Raw genomic sequence first — 21,349 nt, forward strand, 5'->3', positions numbered from 1 at the left:
TTATTCACATTTTTCATCTGCTTCATATTAAAAGTTGTCACATCCCCAAGTTGTACAAATGTAGGTGATTATGCGCTCTTATGTACGAGGAGAGGGGAGAGAAAAGCTGCATCCTGTTGGCATTCTGGGTAAATGTGGGTTTCAGAACAGGTCTAATGGCTGGTTGGAAGTCTCAAGACAATGATACCACAAATCTTTGTGGTATACTTTGTACGTTTCCATTGACCACTGTGTCTTTGTTGCAGGAGTACCTCTTCAGTGGTGTGAATGAGGGAGACATGGCAGACCACACCCCACCTCTGGAGTCCGGCCAGCTTCTCAGCCCTGAACTCCCAATCCTGGGCTCACCACCACCCCCAGCTATGGTCAACGGGGAGGGCCCCCAGCAGGTACACTCGGGCCCCTCTGCCCTCATGTCTCTCTGCTATTAGTCACACTTGCCGCATCAAGTCTGTTATGCCCAAATTGACTTTTAGCAGTCTCCTCTGTAATTATAGTTGAAGGGGGTTTGTTAGAGGTGGTGCCTCAGGCTTATTTTGTCTGTTTTTGGCCTCAAGTTTTCAGTTGTTGAACTGTTGTGTGTTCCATGTAGCCGTGCCTATGATGTGGAAATGAAGCAATAATAGCATATGTTAGCTTCTCTGTGCTTGTCAGAAATAATAACACAGCACAATGGACTGCTTTGCTAAGCCAGAATATTACCTTAATTTAATACCTTAAAATCCAACCGATTCAAGGACTTAATCAGTGAAATTGAGAAATTTTAGTAGACATGCTTAAAGCACTTAAGTAGTAACATTAGAGGCAGTGACATAGTGAATGGTTCGACCAGCACTGTGGGGAAATACTAATCTGGTATTCAGCCTGATATGTATCCAGCAGAGGCTGGAACCAGGTTTGTGAGTGTCATTTAATAATTAGGGCTGCAACTAACGATCATTTTCATAGTTGATTTTTTTTTTCCTCAATTAATTGATTGCTGTTTTGTTTTATAATATCAGTTGACCGTTGTAGAGAATTTTAGCAATCAAATATACTAACATTTCAGAAGCTGAAGTTAAAGAATTGTCACCTTTTTTTCCTTTAATTACTCAAACCAATTAATCGAATATCAGACTAGTTGGTGATTAATTTATAATGAACTGGGTTTGATGAAACTACTGCTACATAATTGTTTAAACGTTCAGTTGTTGCAGCTGTAGTAATAATACATCCAAATGGTGCCTGAAGCCCTGGATGTGCAATTGTTTTACACAATGACTATTAGTGTTGCACAGTATAACGAAATCTATTTATTTATTTTCCAAAAGCTCTACTTGGTGCTCCTCGCGCACTTTGCAAAGCTTCGATAGTGTACATTTTTCGCTGGTTTCAACTGTTGAATACAATGTTGCCTGTGACACTATTAAGCTCAGGTTACTTTGGAGTCTTGTTTTGGTGCTTTTTAAAGCCTTTAATGCTAAATAGCATAGGGCTACTGTCACTAGCTACATGTAGTGTCACAACGGGCAGTAAAAAAGGCACAATGACTCCCACTGTAAATTTAGAGAACATAACGGTGGGTTGCTGAAGTAGTATTTACATGTAACTGGCCTGTTAGTAAAATCATGGTTTGTAGTTTGGGAATTATTCATATAATAATACATGGGCATTGTGCAGAGCAGGGCTATAATATATATTAACATTTGACCCAAAACATATAACCATAGATTAGCAATTTGCCCTCATGTGTATTAAATTAAAATGAAATCATTCAGATTTCATTGAACATGTATTCTACTCTCTGTAGGTCTCATGGTTTTGCAGCAGCATACTGTATGTCCAGGGTTAATGTCTCTTGAAAACGTTTTGTTTCTGTTCTGTTCTGGTTTCGTGTATCGAACTACTATTGTTTCGGTTTCAAGTTTAATTTTGGTATTGCAAATCCTATTCTCCACATGTCGGAAAACATGCTTGTTTGGTACAAACCCCAACAAATGTCACATTATAATAATTTTAATAGTTATTTTTGCAGCAGAAATGGAAATTGTGATGCAAAAACGAAATGTGAGTCATGGCAATTGCAATATCTGTTAAAATAATTGCAATATGATTATTTTTAACTCATCATACAGCCCTATCGCCAACCCAGCTGTATTTTCATTGTGTTCTATAAACCCAATCTTATTATATCTTATTCATAACTGTTTTCTGACATGGACAACAGCATACAGTATCTCTTGGTGGATTGTTTCAGGTGCTAAACAAAATTTGCAGTACTCAGATGAGTATTGAAACAACTCAAACAGATTTGACTTCTACTCCTTTCTTCAGCTGCTCGTGGAGTGTATTTCATAGGCAACAGGTGTTTGTTGGTTATGAACCACATCTCTCTCGGTTTTGACAGCAGCCTTTGCTGTGTGAGTACAGGATATGGGGCGATATCCCCTACCCTCTCTTGTCAGTATCAGAGTGAGATTGAGTGGCCCTGACAAGCCTGGGTGATTTCCCTGTCATTTTGATTGTCATCAGTTCGATTTGCTTAAGTTTCCGTGACTTCCTGGGGGATAGCATGGAACCCACGGTGATATCTTTTCCGTCATTTCCTCAGTCTTATGCAGTTTGTCGAGATAAGACTTGCTAATATTAGCGCTGCCCTATAAACATGCCTTTCCAGCCTTCTTGTCATTTTCCACAGTGGAAAAACCCTCACCTGAATCAGGCTTTGTTCACGTAGAGATCAAATTTTGCTGGTTGTGTTGGGCTGTGAGGGTGTTGTTCTCATGGAATTCAGTTACCATACCACCTCCCACAAAGGTTACCTGATTACCTGTACATGTCCCCTGTCAGTGTTTACAGTGTTTTGAGAGCTAGAGGAATAAAATGCTGCTGTTCCTCCCTGGCTTACATCATTACCACCCTGCTGCTCACACCAATTTGAGACACCACATGTTCATGATCGCTGAAATGTACCGAAATGTGTTCCTATGAGGAGGAATAACAAGTATCGGATAACACAGAGCTGTTACTGTTTTTTGAACCACATCATGTTTTTGCATTAGTTGTGCTCGTATATCCCTCTCAGACACATCAATACTCAGATACATGATCTACAGTTACATACAGAAACAATTGGTTGCTGTTGAGCTAAGGTTTTATATGGTTTGATTTTATGGTAAATAAATTATGAGGTTTGAATTGAGGTAGCTAAAAACAAATATTGTCAATGGCAAAAAAGCAAAAATCAATAGCAAATAATATTTTATTTCAAGTATTCACTTTTTGGGACATGTCCTTTACGTATGTATTTACATGTGTATGTAGAACTAGATATTGTGCACTGTAGTTTCAGGGTAATATACCATATGCATGCATGCCCTTGCAAATAAAATGGCTTATTGCCTTTGACCACGAGGATCTGGGTGTGAGTATGCAGTTGTTAATGCTAGTATGGTTAGCTTTGTGTTAAAACTGATACTCTCGGTGGAATAGAGCACTAAGGTTTATGGACTACCAATACATTTTTTAAGTATTTAATGGTTGTTTCATGTTTTGCATGGTTCTGTTGTTTTTCAGACTTGCTTCACTGCTTTTTGCAGAAGTCAAAGAATGTTGAAAGTCTGTACCTACAGCTGGCTGGTGGGTTGTGTAGAGAGCAGTCTGTCATTTTCGTCTGTGTGGGATTTGTTTAATATTTTAACCGAAGAGTGGTGGGTCACATGCACAAATACACATAGTTGAGGCTCAGGAGCACAGAGACTATTGTCCTTACTGGATCTTTGACATCTGTATTGTTTGATCTTTGTTTAAATTCAGAATTTTTAATTGTTAAATGAATTTCTCATCCGTATCAATTTTAGGGTTGGATGATGTTTACCAAATCAACATATGATCACGTCCACAATGAAAATCGAGATGGACAATGTTGTTTTTTTGGGCCTGGGAGTGTTCCCTTTTTGACTATATTAGGAAGGCTGTCCAGTAACAGAAAAGCTGACTTGCTCAAGTGAATCTTTACCAGCTCACCACTGTAGTGACCGTTGCTTCCAACTGTCGTTCTGACACCAACCTCCAGCTGTCACACTCTGCTGAGAAAACTCTGGCTTCCATCACCAGTGAAGGGAACAGGCAGATTAACTCACATCCCTGCCAAGCAAGCATCTGAAATTCCAACATGCATCCCCATGCCAGGTTTAGAAGGATCTTTGTCTCTTCATCTCCACACCATGTCTGTGACTTAGTTGTGTTCGGGCTCTCAAGATTAAAACAATGTTATCCGGCTAGCTATACTGAGGAAGCTAAGCAAAGGAAACAATAGTGGTCATAACAACAGCACAGTTGAAAGAAACAAGTAAGAGTGGCTTGAGAAAAGAAACACTGCTGCCACCAACGTAACTGTGAATGCTGTGTTAGTTTGCATTATTTTATTTATTTATTTAGAGTTAGCTATAAGTTAATTTTCATCTGTAGTCCCTGGGCAGGAAACAGAGAATAATTTGTTCTTGCCTTTTCTGTACTGTTTCACATAAGCTTACATTTGGGCCACTAAAAATGTACTTTGGTCACCAAATTAAGGGGCCTGGTGGCCCATGGAGTTAATGCTTCAAAAAATTAGCGTCCATCCCTGTAGAGGGCTCAGTGGTCGATGACTGTGGGCCATAGGCAATGAACTCGTTCCTAATTGGTGTGTCTTTGCGTACCTACCAGCATGTGTCTTTTTGATTGTATAAACCTTTTTATTCAATTAAATTTTAGCTTGTTTACCCATTAGGAACTAGCACTATGTAGTGCCTTCTTTAATGAGGGAAGATTTTGTAAAAGCACATTTTACATAGGAGATTTTGATGTGAATTTAAGCTACTAACAAGGAACTTTGATATTGTGTTCAAAGCGGTAGTGTTTGTACAGTAATAATCACAAAATATAACATTACATGAATTTAAATAAAAATCTCCTTGTTTCTTTGAACTGGCAAATATACTGCTCACTTTTACTTTACCTGGGAAAATGTGAACATGGGCTTCATCTGATTTCAAGGAGAATTCGACCTGGTGGTTATTTAGAACATCTATAGGCCAACAGAAGTAGTCAATCGCGGATGGTCTTGTTAACTTATGTAGGTCAGTAATAAATTGACTGTTTCATAATTAGTTAAAAAGTCATTGTTATAGCTTTAATTAACTAATTTCTTGGTATCAGAGTCTTGACTCTGATCCTGATGCAAAAAAGACATCCATTCTGCATTATTCGATGTAGGGCTTTTCGAGGATTGTTTTTTGAGCGCTGCTGTGAATAAGATGTAGCTTATGTGTGTCGTGTGTCTGAGGAGGTGTGTAAATATCATGACAGCTGCAGAGTGAGGAGCAGGAACCACTGGAGGGGTCTGGGCCCTGACAGAGCGAGGCAGGACTGTGGTGACAGTGAAGAGGATTCACAGCGATGGCTGACCCCTCCATTTCTGACCTTTAGTTGGAGAAGCTGCAAGGACACCTCATTCTTTGTTCTTGGTTTCTTTATCCCAGTCCTGGCTTGGTATTAACGCTCTGTTGGACCAATTATTCTGAGTCAGAGAGGAAGCTGTTGTCTTGGGGTCATTACCTGAGATGATTCCTTTTTAGAGATGACTTTGGCTACAGTATGATTCATTGCTTCCATCCATTTAAGCCCCCCTCCCCTCCAACTTTTTCCTGCTCATGCCGTTTGGTTTGTAGCTAAATTGGTGACCGATGAATCAGTCTGTTTCTGTCAATGTTTAAGCCCAGCTAATGGCTTATGTACTTAGCTGTTGTCTGTGCTGATGGTTATGTATATTTTCTTCCATTTTGTTCATTACTCTTTTTCATTAGACCTGCCATTTAATGTTTTCATGTTCTTTGCGCTTGTGTCTTTCTGATTTTTTATTTTTGATGGTTTCGAGGTCTGTGTTGTGTATCCTGACAAGCTGTAAGTGAAAAAACACCTTTTTGAGAAATTTGATGAGGCGTTAGTTGAAATGGTTCTTTGGCAGTTATTTTCACTCCTTTGTGTAATCTTCCTGCCGTGTAGTTACTGTCAAAGGCTTTCCTAAAAATCATCCAACCTTTCAAGAAATACAACATCTTTCATGGCAGTGTAGAACTTTTGAGGAATAGCTTAGAAAGAATAATGAAAAGAAGAGTATGTGTTTTGTTTTTCATGTTATTTGAATTTCCTTTCTATTCTGCTGTGATCCAAACAAGATTATGTCATTTTAAACTTATAATAATATACAAGTTCTGCTGCTCTGGGGCTCTCTTGCATTAAAAGAATAACAAAAATTGCAGTTTTATGCCATGATGTGGCTTGGGATCAAGGGAGCTGTTTTTTTCCACTTTTAAACAACTGCCATAGCTGAAGAAAATCTCACTATAGCAGAAATCATGTTCATGCAGGGTTCCACATTAACTATGGCCCGTGGCCGCAAAAAGTTACTCCTTAAACAAGAACCAGAAATGCAAAAGACGAATAAAAAGGTAACACCAATGAATGTTTTGGTGTGAAAGGAAGCAGAAGTGGTGGCTAGAAGTTGACACATCTAATGTGTCTATCTGTAATGTGTGTGCTGTAGTTTTCTCAACTAGCCAAAAAGCATGGCTCTTTTTTTCATCAGTCATCAGGAAACACCATATCACAATTAATGGCAAAATGGAAAAGACAAGTATCACAATTAGGAAAGGCTGTGTTAAGTTGCATTGCCTGTTCTGTATTGTTTTTACATAAGTCTACATTTGGGCCACCAAAAATGCACCATTGCCACCAGCATTAAGGGCTTGGTGGCCAAGTGTTTATTCTTATATGCTGACTTCCTTTCTCACTTTCTGACTAGGGGTGTGTGATATGACGATATTAGATTGTGAAGGATTAGAACATGTAGACGATCTGCCAAAGTGGGGAGATCGTATGGATCGTCTCGGTCGCATTCTATAAACTGCAGTTCTATGCTGATGCACCGACGCACCTGTTACGTCCCTTAGCTTGTGTTGGGAAAAGGGAAGGAACATAACGGCGGTGGCTGTAACAGCACCAAACGTATTACGTGGTCAACCTGACCGACCAATCATAGCAAATTATGGGCAGTGATGGAATTTGGAATTGGCTTTTCCCCAAATGACAAAGCGCAAACAAAAGGTAATTTGCAAAGTTTGCACAGAGACGGTTCGCACGTTGGATGGCAACACAATGAACTTGTTCAATCACTTGGGGAGAAAGCACCCTAAACTGTATGCTGAGAGCCAAACAGCGAGGGGACCGCCGGCGGCACCGGAGCCAGAGGCAGCAGCTAGACCCAAACAGACAATGTTAACACAGGCATTTGATAAAGGCACTCCGTATGAGAAGACAAGCAAGCGGTGGAAAGAGGTAACAGAAGCAGTTAGCTTTTATCTTGCAAAAGAAATGGTTCCGTTCAAGACTTTTAGGGATGTTTTACATAAAGAAATGGTTTGGTTGCACTGACCAGAAACTTGCAAATTAGTCTCAAAAATACACGTAAGATTGTGATAAAATCAAAATCATGACTTTATAATAAAAAAAAATCGTGATATGATATTTTTGCCATATCTGCGTATCTGACATATTCCATATTTTCCCTGAAGATCTAGCAACAGCTAGCAGAAAACAGGTTTCTCAGTGTTTGAACATTTTTGGAAACAATTAGAATCATGAAAGTACATAACTCAACAAAATATATAACATACCACTGGTGTTTTTAGACATTTTAATGCGGAAATGTTATATATGATAGTTTTAAATCCTCTATGGCATGAGATTTAAAAAAAAATCAAATATTGTAAATTTTCTTTGGATGTCTTGAGAAAACACTCAGCTTTAAGTAGTAACTCCACAAACTGAACAGAGAGCACAGAGACATGAGTGTATGGTCTGCTTGTGGCTACGTGCCATGCGTGGGCTAATGTTACTGTGGGATAGTGAGACCTCACTCCCGACTCAGCCGTCTTTGGTGCTGGCCTTGTACGCTATAGCCAGACACAGGAGACAGGGCCTTGGACATGTGCCCCTCACCGGTTGCCAGAGGCCTCGAGATGTTGTGACAAAAAATGCAACCCACTCTGCTTGTCTCCTGGTTAGCCACTGAATCATCTGTTAAGATGGGTTGAGCCCACAATTTGCCAACTATTGTGAGGGGGTGGACAGTGTGTGACTCAGCAGTATTTAGGACACTTTCTTCTAAGCCAGTTAGAGAAACCATACAGTTATTACTGCACCAATATTCAGAACAGGCTCAGGTACTGAATATGTTATCAAGAAAATCAATCAATGCTGAGCTCCACTCAATAATCGTTCAAGTACAAGTACCGCACTTTATCAAGATATGCAATGAAAGCTTCAAGGTAACTCAGGTACAATGCAACAATTTGATGTAGAGTCATGTCAACATTGATGTTTAATATTATAGACTACACTTGGGAGACAAAGGCAACAGGTGGCAGTGGTTAAAGCTAGTATTATATCTTTCACATCTTTGAGTAAGCAAGGATCTGTATGACTTAAATTGAGTCACATTAGGGTGTGTGCCTAGACTTTGTGTGGACATCGATCTACTGTGTACCTGTTGAAGGCAGATATCAGAAAGTAAAACAGAACTACAATGGATTCATGATGTCCACAACATTCATGTATGTGTCTGTTTCAAAGTATAATCCAGCCTTAAGACTTCTGTGTAAATTTAGCGTGTTTTTCCCTGCAAAACAACAGCCGTCATTACTCTGGCTTTGGTTTTTTTTCACCTCCAGTGAACCAAACAATGTTGGTTTAATGCTGCCCCAGTGTGTGATTGGCTCTGGAGGTAAAGCAGGTTGTCCACCCCTGGATGGTCACTGGTTTGATCCCAGGATCTTATAGTCATGGGCAAGATGCTGAACCCCAAATTGCCCGATGGCTGTGTCATCAGCGTGTGAATATGACTTGTAAAGCACTTTGAGTAGTCAATAGATTGAGAATAGTGCTAAATGAAATGCATTCCATTTACCAGTCCATTCCAAAAGAGGCATGATGTGAAATGCAACTGCGTCTAGTGTATCCTATCCAGCCGTCTCACCCTTTTTACACAAACGTTGATTTGGCTCTGTGACTACCTCCACTGCCAGCTGAAAGATGGAACAGCCCCCCCTTTTGCATGATTTATACCAAACGCAAGGGGGGATATTGGTGCAACATTCCTTCCTTGAACAAGCTATGTAAAAGGGGCTTATGTATAAGTCCTGTGAAGAACTGGGTGAACCCTGCTTTTGCCCATTGTCAGCTGGAATCGGCTCCAGCTCCTTGCAAACCTCCATAGCAGTCCAAACATTTGACAGAGAATTAGCAGAATGTTTTGGTAAAATTCAATTTTAGGTAATGTTGGTAGAGATAATAATACAAAGTGCCCAAATGAATGAGCAGTGAATGTTATTGTAAGAATGTGCTCACATCATGCTTGTAAACACACCCACTTAATTGCTTTTTTGCATTAAACTGAAAAAATAAATAATCAGATCAAATCAGAATTGCCTCACTAGTTTTTTACTGCTAACACCCTCTGGCTGGATGGAGAACATTGGTCTGTGGAAGAAAGACAAATTTTAATGTGTTGGAAATTCAGGAGGAGTACATAAGACTTCATCATTCAAAATGGCCAAAATATGAAACTATCAGGACTTCTCCAAGTGCAGGTTGACTGACCAACCTAAGGACTTTTGCCAGAAAGCTGACCTGGAACCCAGGGACGAGTATGACAAAGTGCCTCAGCTATGATGAAAGATTTCTCTGGAAGGACTACACTCAGAACAACACTTCACAAGTCTGGATTGTGTGGTAGAGGAGCCAGATGGAAGGTACTCCTTAGGAGAAAAAAAGCACATGACAGCATGCCTGGAGTTTTCAGAAATTCATGTGAAATTTTCACAGGGCATGAGCCAAAAGCTAATGTGGTGTGATTGAACAAAAAAACTAGTTCAGCTGCAGTGGAGATCTCCTTATCAGGACTAACACAGCCTATCACCTATCTAGCACCAGCTCCACCATGAGGCATGGTTGAGGCAGCATCAGGCTGTGCGATATTTTCTTTTTTGGTAGATATCAAAGAGAACAAAGACCAGAATCACATGCAGGCAAAGTGATGGGTCCATAGTAGCAACTTTCTTTATTTAATAATTTTTAGCCAAATAAATTAAGGCTTACCTATAAAATCATTATCCATTTTAAGTATACACTAATTTAGATTTTTTTGGCTACCTTACTTTGCCGTCAGATGGCCCTTTATTTTGGCACTACATTTTCTCAACTGTAGTACTCCGAGATCAGACTGAAATCAAATGTTACTTTTCTAAAGATTGCAAAGAGAGTTTGTGCGTGTATTTTTCCAGGCTGTTCAAAGAAACAGTTGTCCTGGTGCAGCACCAGTAGGTGCTTTATGTGTAGGAATACAGTTGAGTACTATGCTTGGGAAAATGTCATGCCAAATTAAAGGGCTGCCTGAGGACAAAATAACGAAAAAAAGTTCTAAATATAGCGTTCACTTGAACAGATACTGATTTTTTTGTAGGCCTTTATTTATGTGGCGTAAATACAGCAGTACAATGGTGAGCTCCTGTGCCGGGACTAATCTCCATGCCTTTTTTGTGCAGCTGCTCCAAGCATTTCAAGCTGAAAATCTCTGAACTTTTCACAAAGTCACCAGTGCTTTTTTCTAGGCAATCAATCATATATTAGATGGGGACTTGTCACCTTGGTAGTCAGGGAAATGGAAGAGAGTTTACCTGTTTGTGTGCACCGCGAGCAGAGACACAACTCATGTCTGCGCAGCAGCCAGTGGGAAAGACATTTTTAAGAGTATCTGTTTTCAGCTCTCAATTGTCTTGTGTGTTCTAAAGGCCTGCCCGTGAATCTCTGTGGTTTGAGGTTTAGTTTCTTGCCTGAGTCGCTGTTCATACTCTAAGGTATCTGCTTTATTTTACTTTCATGTTTGCTTTCAGTTGATAGGACTTGTGTTAAGTTACTGCAGATGAAAACCAAATATTTCCTGATTTTGCTGCTTCATAAAACAAGATTTTAGATACAAAACATTAGGGGACTTTTATTGTGAGAAATATATAGGAAGTGGCATGTGGTTAAGGATTATTTCACAGTCACTTGACTGAAGACAAACCTCAAGTCACAAGACACACCTTCAAGTGGGTAGACCAGATGCAAATCCCAGCACTGCTGGGCTGATGAGCTGAGTCAAACCGAGGCAGCACATCTTCCGGTTGGTGCTCACAGTGGAAAAAAAGTCAAACAAATGGATACAAATAGCTAATAAAGACCAACGTGGCGATGCCAGACTGTGCAACAATGGTGCGGTCATAGGAACTGTCAACATAGTGAAACAAAACCCACGTGCACTGTGCTTAACGGCACAGATGCTTAGTCCCTGTGTCTTTCTGCCAGAAAAAAAACACTATGTGGGCCCTTAAGACAACAGTCTGTCTGTAGGCTAAATGAGACTGAATGAAGACATTACCTAAAATTCATGTATAAATTGTAAAACAGACAACCAAAATAATAATATACTAAATTACATAGATGTTGGGAATTTTACCGTGAGATGGTCTCATTCCATTATAGTTTTGCCTTATGCATAATTTTTACTGATAATATATTTATTTACTCAGATGAGTATGCCTATATTTTCATGTTTGATGTTCAGTTTTGTTACAAAATTGGCCTTAAAGGGATATTTCACTCAAAAATTAACATTCAGTCATCATCTACTCACCCTTATGCCAATTGAAAACTGAGTTCTGTTTATTAGTCCACAAAATACTGTTGGAGTTTACAGGAAACTGAAAAATCAACTGAAACACACACACACACACACACACACACAATTCCTCCATACTTCTCACCTAGTATAATCCAAGTCTCCTAAAGCCCTGGCATAATGTTCACTTACACACGTCACACCACAAGCACCCAGTTCATGGTGTGCAAGTGGCTCAAAGCTAAGGATCTCCAGTGAAGATTTAGGCTAAAGAAAATGGTGCAAATGATGCCTTTAAAGTCAACTTGGCATGTCACAGCTTTAGGAGACTTGGATTACACCAGACAAGAAATATTGAGGCATTTTATGTTTTTTTTGTTTTTTTCCCCTTTATTTTCACATTTGCTAGTTACCATTCACTTGCATTGTTAGCATGATTCTGCAGTGCTGTTTACCTGTGAAACTCCAGCAGTGTTTTGTGGACTCAAAAGCTAAACCCAACCTTCAGTTGGCACGAGGGTGAGTAGATAATAACAGAATTTTCATTTATTACTTAATATAAACTAGGGCTGCACGGTATACACGGTATGACGGTAGAAACGATATAAATTTGACCACGGTAGAGATTTGTGCTCTGCCGTCATACCGTTGATGACGTCATCGCACCTGCCTCTGTGTGAAAATGGCCGCAAGCACAGTAGGAGCGGCTGGTTAAAAAAAAAAAAAACTACTACATCCATGATTTGGACATGGTTCGGGTTTAAAAAGTCAGCTGTTGAGCAGAAAAATGTCATCTGCAAGATGTGTGTCTGAGTCTGGACCCAGACGCTGTCCTATACGGACCTGGACCTAACCAATAAATTATTAATAGATTTTATTTTTTTTATGGGACGCTTCTATTTTAACTGGCGCAAATTTTCTAGTCTTTCCGCTGCTGGTTTAGCTGATCAGGAAACGCACAGACCAACTGCAGACAAGGTGCGTGTGGAGGAGACTGTTGTTAATGACGGAGTTTATTACAACAGTCGAAACTAACGTGATGGTTAATGACATCGACACCAACCAGATGAACTTAGAAAATTAAACAACTGTATAAGGAGGCCTATACGTAAAACAGGAGAGTCTGTGTTTCTCTGTGTCTAGAAGGGAACCCTAGACCCGCAAAAGATCGTGCGAGTTTGATTATTTTAGTTGAAATAACGGAAACAAATCTCGCAAATAAAGAGTTACCTTCTAGACACGACCGAAAAAGGTGCGTAGCTCCAAAAATAGAAAATCATGTCTCGGTGCCGATGTTTTTAATGTGGCGGGCCGCCATAAATAAAACACTATTCACTGATCCACAGAGAGTCACTGAAACACTGATCACTGACCTGCTGTGATGGAAAAAATACTCATATTCTTTACTTAGGTATTTTTTACAGATTTTTACAGGATAACAGAACCTTTTCACTGCTTTTGCAATTTGCCTTATAGAAAACCTCTCTTACTTGAAGTAATGTTTACAATATCCACTTTATTTTTGTAAGAATTTTTGTACTTCTGAGGCACTATCCTTACTTCTGTTGTTCTTCTGCACAATAAATGCTCAAAAAATTACATTATTTCTTTGCGTTTTTTGTTGTTGTTGTTTTTTAAATCAATTTAGTTTTGCTAAGGGACTACAAAACCCATTCAGAAACACTTCCATTATAAGTTTTACACCGTGACATTTATACCGCGATAAATACCGTTACGGTGAAGGGATTCAATTTATACCATGATATGAATTTTGGGTCATACCACCCAGCCCTAATATAAACTGTCATTTTAAATTTAATTCAATTGTGGCATTAAAAAAAGTCTTACATTTACCATGCTCATAAATGTGGACTCTCTGTAATATACAGTACCGTCCACCAATATCCACTTAATGCAGAGCTCAATGTCATCATCAGTCAGGTGACTGATCGGGTGACGGTTAAAGAGTTCTTAGAAATATGCTGCTGAGATACTGTGTGGAAACATTCAAGATAATTAACATGGTTAACTGAAAGCTGGTGGGAAATATTGTGTGGCTTAGGTTTCAGATATTGCGCAGATGTATTTGTGCTTTTGATAAGTTTTGTGGTTCGTCTGATACATTAGAAGATAAGTCAAATTTACAAGAAGTTGCTACAGCATGAACACCTCTCTGAAAGACTTGTCTCCCCATCTGTTTCTACATGCTATCCTGTCATGCAATGTTTCCAGTGGATCCTGGAGGGTGGAGGATCATCAAATTGCCTTGAATTTTCATTGCACACGTAAGCGTTTGCCATCAGCTGCTGGAGACTGCGTTAGTTCCTGGCTAGTTCCGACTCTGGCAGGATTTTCCCTGTGTCATTTGGCTCCTGTTTCCTGTCAACCCAGCTGCTGTGTCACATCAACGCACAGTCAACAATTAAGAGGAACAAATAGTGAGAAACCTGAACTCTGAGTCACCAACGGCTAAGAAACGTCAGAGCTAACAGCCATGAACACACAGAGCTGGCCCATTCTCCTGGGTAATAAAACACAGCAGTGGCCACCTGTGTGACAGTGTGTGCTAATTGATCTGCACTCTCTTTGCACAGAGTTACATTCATGGACGCAAATCTTTACAATGGAGGGAAGTGAGAACAAGATTTATTGCTTTGATTTCAGACATGTTGTATAAATTTCATAGTTCCTCTTCTCTTAATGTATGGCTTCTTCCATCAAGTGCTCTGTTAAAAAGACCTTCCTGTTGTGAAGGTGAATGCATTGCACATTATGGTGCTTAGTCATCTGTGTCAAAAGTAACCTTTTGCAGTATCCGAGCACTGTTTGAGAGTCTATCCACTTCCAAATGAAGTCCTCCTATAGCTTGTTTATGATGGCAGCTATACATTAAGTAATGCATTGGTTCTGTAACAATGACTTGGCTTTGGCTGGGCTTGAATTTCTTTTACAGTAGCACTATAAACTCAGCATTCCTAAAGCCTGTATTATACTCCCAAACGATCGTGTATATAGAGCTGAGAAGCATGGCGTCTGGGGGATAAAGTTACAGGACCAACTAGTAAAAAAGATAAAGGCCTCTGCCTCTGTTTGGGAGTATTTTGGCAGCAAACACTGTAGACCACTGGTTGGTCAGACAAGCATAGCATAGTTGGCGCTTAACAGATAATCAAGTGTGAGAGACAGTGAGAGGTGGTAAGTGCGCAATGAGATGAGATAGTTAGTAGTTGTCAGTCTGGCAGTAACTGTACAGTGTAGGTTACAGTTTGTCAGTGAATAAAGGCTGAAGCTTTTCAAGACTAAAACAACGCCCCTGAGTGTGTGTGTGTAGTTGTGGATAAAACAAGACATTTGAGGTTGTCTTGTTTGGTTTTGGGAAACATTGATCAACACTTTCCACCATTTTTCTGACATTTTATAGACCAAACAACTAATCGATTAAACAAAAAAAAAAAAAAATCAACAATGCTGACTTCACTTAACAAGTGGAGTTTTGATAGTTTGGTTTTGTTTTATTTTGTTTATTTAATAGCTGAAAGCTTCCTTCACTGTCTACAGGTCATTAAATAGAATCTTATGAATATATTGGCCACTATCAAATTAGATAATGTATAATTTATCAATAATTATTATTCGGACACACAAAAGTTCTGCCCTTCCAAAAAGACAGTATAGCAGTATGTCTAAAAATTCCATGTTTGGTTCATAGCAATATGTATTTTAAATGGATAAAAGTCAGCCTGAAAGGGGCGCTATTGTAATTTCAGTTTGTAAGTTGGTCCATAACTCCCTGATTGTAGTTGGAAAAAACCCTTTTTTCACCAGACTCTCAGCATAATGCTCAATTCTGAACATTTATTTTCTTCTAAATTAAATTTTACTTAATATTTCCCTAAAGTGATCTTAATTAATAAGCCTTCTGTACTTGGACCTGCATCTTGTCTGCTAGCGGCCTTACTTATCTAATTCCTTAAAGCCAGCTTTTTCATTTTACAGAGTAAAACACGCTGTAGGATTTGATTTTGTGGAGGATGTGCTATAGGTGTACCCCTTTTACAGCAGTATCTGTGACGCAGAGTATCTGTTAACTTTGCACATGCTGATCAAGTGATCAGCGCTGTCGCTTTAAGGAATGATCCATTCGGAATGAATGAGGACAGATGTTACAGAAGCACTGAATACTCGCGAGCTCTGTTTATTGTGTCGCTGTACAAATAGTGTCTCTGTTTTGACTGTCAGTAGGCTGCTTTGTGATCTTTGTGACAGTAGAGAACTCGAGGGTGCAGTTGTCGCCAGCACTGGAGCTCTGCAATTGAACTCCCACCACCTCGTCTCCTCTCACATCGATCGGAGTATTAAGAGAGGGTGTATGGCATGTCGCTCTGTGAATGAGAGAGAGAGCCACAGAGAGTATGAGGGGGAGGGAGAGAAGGCAGGGAGGGAGGGAGAGGGACTGTAGCGTAGTCGTATATGTCAGCCTCAGAAGCTGCGTGGGTCGCTCAGCTCCCTCACGCCATTGTTGTTGTTGTGAAAAAAGGCAGAACAAAGGACTCCCCACGCTATGGAACCCTTATACCTCTGCCGGCTCAGCTGTGCTATGATCACACCCTGATGGAATGCTATTGAAATTAACCATATTAAGGAGCACAGCAGGCGTTGACTGAGCTGGCACACAGTCAGTGACAGAGGCAAGAAGAAAACTGAATAGCAAACTGAGGCATCATCCAGTCCTTCTCACATTTTTGGTCCCGTTTTCTTGGGTTCATCCGCCTCCTTTTCCGGAGAGTGGCCACTGCTGATAAGGTTTCAATCCCTTCTCTGAAGGTTTGGCGCGGACATCGCTGTGGCTTATTTGTTGAAGGGGTTGCTGTGGATACTGACGATAGGGAGGCTGCACTGGAGCCAGAGGCAAGAGTGAACAAGCCGCCTGCTGCAGAGAGTGCTGCTATGGAGCAGATGAGGCTGAACCAGGCTAAGCAAACATGAGATCCACGCCACACTTTGTGTGAAGGCTACATCCAGCGCAAGAGACTAAGCCCCATCCGCCTACATAGCTCCCTCCTGCTGCACTGCTCGCCTCTCGTCAGTTTCTTCCTGGATTTTATGCAGGAGTTGATGGAAGTGAAGGGTGTAAAGGATCAGCACAGCCAGATGTGTTAGCATCGCAGGTCATGTGATCTCTCATGAGGGTTGGGTGAAGTGGTGGAGGGTCTGCTAGACCCTGGAGCATCTGTGACTGCGTGAATAGCGACGCCTGAATGAGAAAAAGCAATGCGGGCAACAGTAAGTAGCAGTAGCATCTTTTGCAAGCAGAATTTCCTTCCTTCTGAATTTCTGAACATGCAGTGAACGTCTCAGTTTTGATTTAAAATGTAACTTCCAGTGTTAAGATTAAATTGGAAAAAAAGAGAAATCATCCTAGGAGGGGTGTTTGCTTCACACAGAAGGGGGTGGACTCCAAATGTACACATGCACCCGTCTGTGAAGTGCCTAGACTTTGATTCAATTACACGTCCCTTGCCCCTACGCCCCCCTCCCCTCCCAGCCCCCCACCACCAACACCACCATCCACACTTGCTGCTGACGCTGCCTGTGTGGGTGTGTATGAACATATGAGCTTCTGTGTGTGGCAGTCAAAGGGCTCTTTCCTCTCCCTGCTGAGCACATGAATGGGAGCAGTGTCGGAGATGGAGGTGCTGATGATTTCTGTGCTTGAAGAGAACCATGCCCAGAGCCCTTTGCCAGGGGAGTGTAGATTCTATGACAGCGACTTTCACAAGAGTGAGGTAACAAGCGCCCACACACATTGCCGGGCAACAAAAACCTAGTTATGTGTCTTCTTTGGGAGTTTATAAGAGCAAGTTAAGAGGATGATGAATTTGAGACGATTCAGAGGGAGACGTTTCAGAGTAGCTTGATTTTATTAATGTAATATAACCTGTTGATTAAGTGAATGAAAAAATGTTCATTCTAGTTTTATTCGGCTGTTGTGTAAGAATGTGACACTGTCAGAAATGTTAAAATGGTGTGAAAAGTTAGTTCCTTGATTAAATTTTACCCTTTTCACAAGGCTTTTTCTTGTTCAGTTCTGATGCTGAAGTCTTTTGTAATGTCAGAGGCAGCATGACTCAGTGGATGGTAACAGTGTGTACCTGATATTTCCAACAGTCATGAACTCCATGAAGGGTATGAGCTAGTAACAAGTTACAGTTGTTAGTTTAAGAGGAAAGAGGAAAGTTTTTTGCATATTAAAATAGAGAGAAATAGTTCAGTTATCATGATTCTTTTGACATTTGTATTGATAGTCAATATTTTTTACTCACAGAAGTCAGTTGTTATTTTCTACTGTGTTAGAAGTGGGTTAAAATAGTAATCACTTCCTTTGCTTCCTGTTTTTTCACATGTAGGCAACATCTGTTGCATGTTCTTGAAATTTACATGTTCTTGTTTTCATGATACATATGTAGATTTACACGGACTCTTGTAAATAAAAACTTGAATAACATAAAAGTAAATGTCTATTGCTTTAAGACATACTTGGAAAGTTATCAGGCACAACTTACCAACCATTTCATGTCACTGATTTACAAAAAGAGCTGCTTTAAATATTTTGTCTTGTAAAAGACACCCAAATCACAATTTCATGATTAGGGTTAGGATTAAGGATCAGGATTTTTTTCATCATTAACCTGCACTGCTTCTTAACTAGAATCTGACTGATATATTGGGGGACCAATATAACATATAACAATAACTTATTCTTGTAGTTTTTTATAAGTATTAAAAAAATACCAGTGAAAGTTAAGTTTCGGTGCTCTGGTATCATTTTGGACAATAATGTTTATAGTTAAGCTATAAAATATCCTGTCTCTGTTACATGTATTTGTCATAAGTGATAACCACTTTTGAAGGATCATTGCAAAAAAGTGTGTGTATGTATGTATATACAGTATTCTGTATTGTGTTGATGATAGCCTAGCTAAAGAATGTGATATATTGTTAGATTGTCTTGATTTTGGCATCTGCCCTAAAAATCCAGTGTCATTTGGGCCCTATTCTGAACAGTCCCATATTTTATGAACGTATCTTGTGTTTTACATTCAACACCTCTCTATAGTATTGAATCAGTTGTCCAGGTATGGCAGTGGTTATTGGTGTTTTTTGGTTAAATAACTGTGAATCCCCCAAACTTGGGAAAGTCTTGCCACCACCTTAGCTGTCACAGTCTATCAGTCTTTTTCTCATCTCATTTCTCCTGTTGATTTTGTAGCTAATACTAGTTTTCTGTCATCAAAAGTTAAAGGTTATCCGTCTAAGGTTTTTTATTTACTGCACATATTTTCAGCCGGCTGGAGCATTTGTCCTATTGCAGTCAGTTTATTGATGCTGTGTTATTTCTGTTGCTTGTACCTGCCGCTGAGAACCTGCTGTTGCCACAGAACCAAGAGATAGGATATGATTTCTTTCCCCCACCATGATTTTCAGTTGACCGTATCGGCATTGTAAGACTAAACTGTTGGGAACTGTCTGGTGCTTTTCATACAATTGTTTTTATTCACAGCCGTGGAGGAAAATTAGCAAACATTTTAAAAGATCTTGATTTTTTTATTTTTTTTTTTACAGTGCCAGAGCAGGTTCTACAGAAAATTCACTCTGGCTTCTATTAATACATGTCAACATGTAAAGCTGTTCATGCTTCAGTTTCAATTCACTACTTGCTCCAATGAAATACTGTTTTTTTTGTCTGCACAGGTAATCCTGGTGCAGGTAAACCCAGGCGAGGCCTTCACTATTCGACGAGAGGATGGTCAGTTTCAGTGTATCACAGGTAAGAGGACAGTTCTGTTATTACATGTGCATCTTTTCACTGTGATTTTAAAAAATATCCATTTTATAATACGCATGATACATACGGATATATTTGGACCTGTGTTCACAGATTAACCCCTGGCTTTATTTTGTCTTTCCACAAAATTTCAAAGACGTTAGTCAGTCAGTCATCTGGTTTCACCATTATTTTTTTTCTATAATTAACCAGTATCTATACACGGTTCAGAGATGTCCGTCCCAAAAGCAATAAGATGAATAAAAGCACATTTTAGCAGTACCTGCTAAATATGAAGACCTTCAAAGACCATGCTGCAAAATGCTGCAAGCGGTACTGTAAATTCAGAGGGCAAAGCTCTACTGCTCCAGCAGAGAGTGCTCCAGTGAGAGCAGACAACATATTGCCACTGTGTGAGTTTCAGGGCATCGTGACTGCAAGACAGATGCCTTCCTTGCTGCACTCTTCACAGGGCTGCTGAAAAGCTTGAGGAAATGCATGGCTCATTTAAAATGCGTAGTACTTTGCTTACACCTTTACATCTAAAGGAAGCTAAGAGGCTTGTCTAAAGTGATTTCTTCTGCAAATATGAGAAATATCCAGGGCTGGGTGGTATAGTTGAAGTGATTATTTCAAGATGAATAACAGCATTTGAAACAACATGGGAAAAAATTTAACTGGTTGCTTTGTATACTCAAATGTAGATGAACATTGTATCAAGTTCTCTAGCAAAATGTGGAAAAAACACAGGATAAACACAAAAAAGGCAATCCAGGCACTCCAAATCAGCCCTAAGAATGAAGAGGGAAAAACAAAAGTCTATTTTTGTAGTGGCTAAACCATTGTAAAAAACAAAAAACAAAACCACATGTTTCGGCCACTGTAGGTCTTCATTCAAATCCCAAAGGGAGACCTGTTACCACTTAATTTTTGGAGTATTTGGATTGCCTTCCTATTTCTCTCTGTTTGTGGGTCCAGTTCAGACAATAAATGGGCATGATGGTACTTCACAGCGGCGCACATAATATTAAAACAGGAGAATAACTATCTCTAATAATTGTCTCTCAACAAGGTTTGGTTATAGTAGAACTCTGGACTAATGCAAGATGGAAAGCAGTGGATTAACATCAACTATTTAAAATGTTTATTAGCCCCGGCATTGGTGGCTGCACATCTGTCAGTAAATAATAACCATCAAAATGTATCAAAGGAAATCTGGGAGAATCACACAGCTGTAAATGTTTATTCAGGATTTTGAGATGTAAAGCTGCCATTATAGCCTTTGGGTTAATGTTTACATTATATTGCCAAAGCTAGTTGTGAGAAATGGACTGATTACCAAGCAGCAGAGCCAAAGCTCGGTTTTATATTTTATTATTTTCTACATTTTATATTTTCTACAATTTCTTGTTTATGTTGTTGTTAGTATTCCCTTATACTATGATTCCATAGAAAATATAAAATTCAATGAATATGGTTTGTTTACCTCATTCTGTTCTGTATATACCTACTTGACCTTAGATCAACACATGGAGCAAACTGGTTCTAAGCAGTGAGAACTTGAGTGGGACCCCTGGGCTGTCAGACTGTGTGGCAGTGGCAAAAGGTTTACATGGCTGATGGGTCAAGTAGGAGAACCCATTAGCAGAATTCTGCTTAGGGCTCAGAGAGGTTAGGACCAGCTCTGACTGCCAATTTGCTTGGAATAATCGATTTGGACAATTAATTTAATGATCTCTAAAAATACACACCCGTACAAAAAGCTGGTGCTTAAATAAAATACCTGG

General features: G+C 39.7%; 1 protein-coding gene across 1 annotated transcript in view; it reads left to right on the forward strand.

Annotated features, from left to right (window-relative positions):
• The first annotated feature begins 251 nt into the window (after positions 1–251).
• Positions 252–21,349, forward strand: part of fndc3a (fibronectin type III domain containing 3A) — a 59,339-nt gene continuing 38,241 nt past the window's right edge. The window contains exons 1-2 of the mRNA XM_084717409.1: positions 252–389; positions 19,490–19,565. Of these exons, the coding sequence (XP_084573535.1) occupies positions 279–389; positions 19,490–19,565 (187 nt within the window). The 5' untranslated portion in view covers positions 252–278. The remainder of the gene's footprint in view (positions 390–19,489; positions 19,566–21,349) is intronic.

Source organism: Lutjanus erythropterus, chromosome 4, assembly GCF_056507025.1.
Source record: "Lutjanus erythropterus isolate fLutEry1 chromosome 4, fLutEry1.hap2, whole genome shotgun sequence".
Lineage (NCBI taxonomy): Eukaryota > Metazoa > Chordata > Actinopteri > Lutjaniformes > Lutjanidae > Lutjanus > Lutjanus erythropterus.